The sequence below is a fragment of the Monopterus albus genome, unplaced genomic scaffold (genome assembly GCF_001952655.1).
Source record: "Monopterus albus unplaced genomic scaffold, M_albus_1.0 scaffold248.1, whole genome shotgun sequence".
In the NCBI taxonomy this organism is placed as follows: Eukaryota; Metazoa; Chordata; class Actinopteri; order Synbranchiformes; family Synbranchidae; genus Monopterus; species Monopterus albus.
This window is the reverse complement of record NW_018128128.1, coordinates 499,421-501,329: the sequence shown is the minus strand read 5'-3', so window position 1 is coordinate 501,329 and position 1,909 is coordinate 499,421. Positions and strand designations below refer to the sequence as shown.

The following is a 1,909-nucleotide window of genomic DNA, read 5'->3' as shown; positions in this document are numbered from 1 at the left end:
CTCCCCTTGCCTCTCCAGGATATTGACTGGGTGCAGACAGAGAAGCATGTGTTTGAGCAGGCGTCTACCAATCCGTTCCTAGTAGGCCTCCACTCCTGTTTCCAGACAGAAAGTCGGTAAGGCTGACACCATGTGAGAGCTCATGTTCTATTTAAAGCCAATATAAACTGCTCAAAAAATTAAGGGAACACTAAATCACACATCGGATCCTGATGAATGAATTATTCAAGTTGAAAACCTTTACTAATGTAGATTGTAGATACTGGTCCTGCTGCTGGGTTGTTGCCCTTCTACGGCCCTGCCCAGGTCTCCTGGTGTGATCAGAGACACAGCAAACCTTGCAGCTGCACATATAGATGTGCCATCTTCAAGTAATTGGACTATCTGTGCAACCTGACTGGGCTGCAGGTACTGCCTCCTGCCACCAGTAGTGACCAATACACTAGCAAAACCTAAAATCTGAGAAGAATCCGTCAGGCAGGATCAGGAGAGAGTATTTGTCTGTGGCCACCATATGCAAAGCCATGCCCTTTTTGGGTGGCTGTCTTGCTTTTGCCTCTCCATTGCACCTGTTGTCACTTTCATTTGCACCAAAGCAGGTAAAACTGATTCACAATCATTTGTGCTTCCTAAATGGACAGATTGATGTCCCAGAATAGTTTAACTGACCTGGTGCTATGCTGTGATGATTAAGCGTTCCCTTTTTTTAAGCAGTGTATTTCAGTTACAGCTCACAGTACCTAACAGTACTTTTTAGTCATGAAATATTACTTTCTGATGAGAATCTGTTCTTCATTAAAGTATGGTGTAAGTTGATCATTTTGTAATTGTCAACAAATCTACTGAAATTCCCTACAAACAAAGTTCTTCAGACACATTACTGTATATTAGGATAATGTGTAAGGTCATGGTTTGTGCAGATTTTTATCGTTGTCCTGATGCTTTTTTGATCCTTTGGCAATGAAGAGAACAGGTGTGCTCAATCTGATGTCATCATTTTTAGTTTTGAGAATCCTTTTGGTCCAACATTTTCCCTGATGATGGTCTAGTGACAGAAAATACCTGCACTGGAAGTGTGCAGGGTTCTTTTTTTTTTTTTTTTTTTGCCCATGTTAGATGTTTTTGGCTATTTGAACCTTAGTGGTGTGTCGTGATTGCTGTCATCTTTTGAAAACTACATCCAAGGTTAGATTAGATTGAAAATGCACTTCAGGTGCTTCAGAAATAAAAGAACTGGCCTTTTTCATTGGCACCTATGAGTAAATGCAACAGAATGGCTTTTTTCATGTGTATTTAATATATTTTTCAATGTCACTGGAATGCTTTTCCCATCATGCTCTGGTTTCCAGGTTATTTCTGGTGATTGAATATGTGAATGGCGGGGACTTGATGTTTCATATGCAACGGCAAAGGAAGCTCCCTGAAGAACATGCAAGGTAAACATCCAGGTGTTACAACATTAAAAATAATTTAAAGTTACTTAGCTACAGTACATACAGTGAGGAACAGAAGTATTTGAACACCCTGCGATTTTGCAAGTTCTCCCACTTAGAAATCATGGAGGGGTCTGAAATTCACATTGTAGGTACATTCCCACTCTGAGAGACAGAATTAAAAATTTTCAGGAAATCACACTGTATGATTTTTAAAGAATTTATTTCTCTTGCACTGCTGAACATAAGTATTTGAACACCTGAGAAAATCAGTGTTAATATTTGGTACAGAAACCTTTGTTTGCAATTACAGAGGTCAAACGTTTCCTGTAGTTCTTGACCAGGTTTGCACACACTGCAACAGGGATTTTGGCCCACTCCTCCACACAGATCTCCTCTAGATCTGTCAGGTTTCGGGGCTGTCGCTGAGCAACGCGGAGTTTAAGCTCCCTCCAAAGATGTTCTATTGGATTGAG

At 40.5% G+C, this 1,909-nt stretch overlaps 1 protein-coding gene across 8 annotated transcripts in view; it reads left to right on the top strand.

Annotated features, from left to right (window-relative positions):
• The window catches only part of prkcz (protein kinase C, zeta), a 101,980-nt gene that overhangs the window by 69,837 nt on the left and 30,234 nt on the right, over positions 1-1,909 (top strand). For all 8 annotated transcript variants that reach the window (XM_020620802.1, XM_020620799.1, XM_020620800.1 and 5 more), the window contains 2 exons: positions 19-116; positions 1,350-1,436. In XM_020620802.1, the coding sequence (XP_020476458.1) occupies positions 19-116; positions 1,350-1,436 (185 nt within the window). The remainder of the gene's footprint in view (positions 1-18; positions 117-1,349; positions 1,437-1,909) is intronic.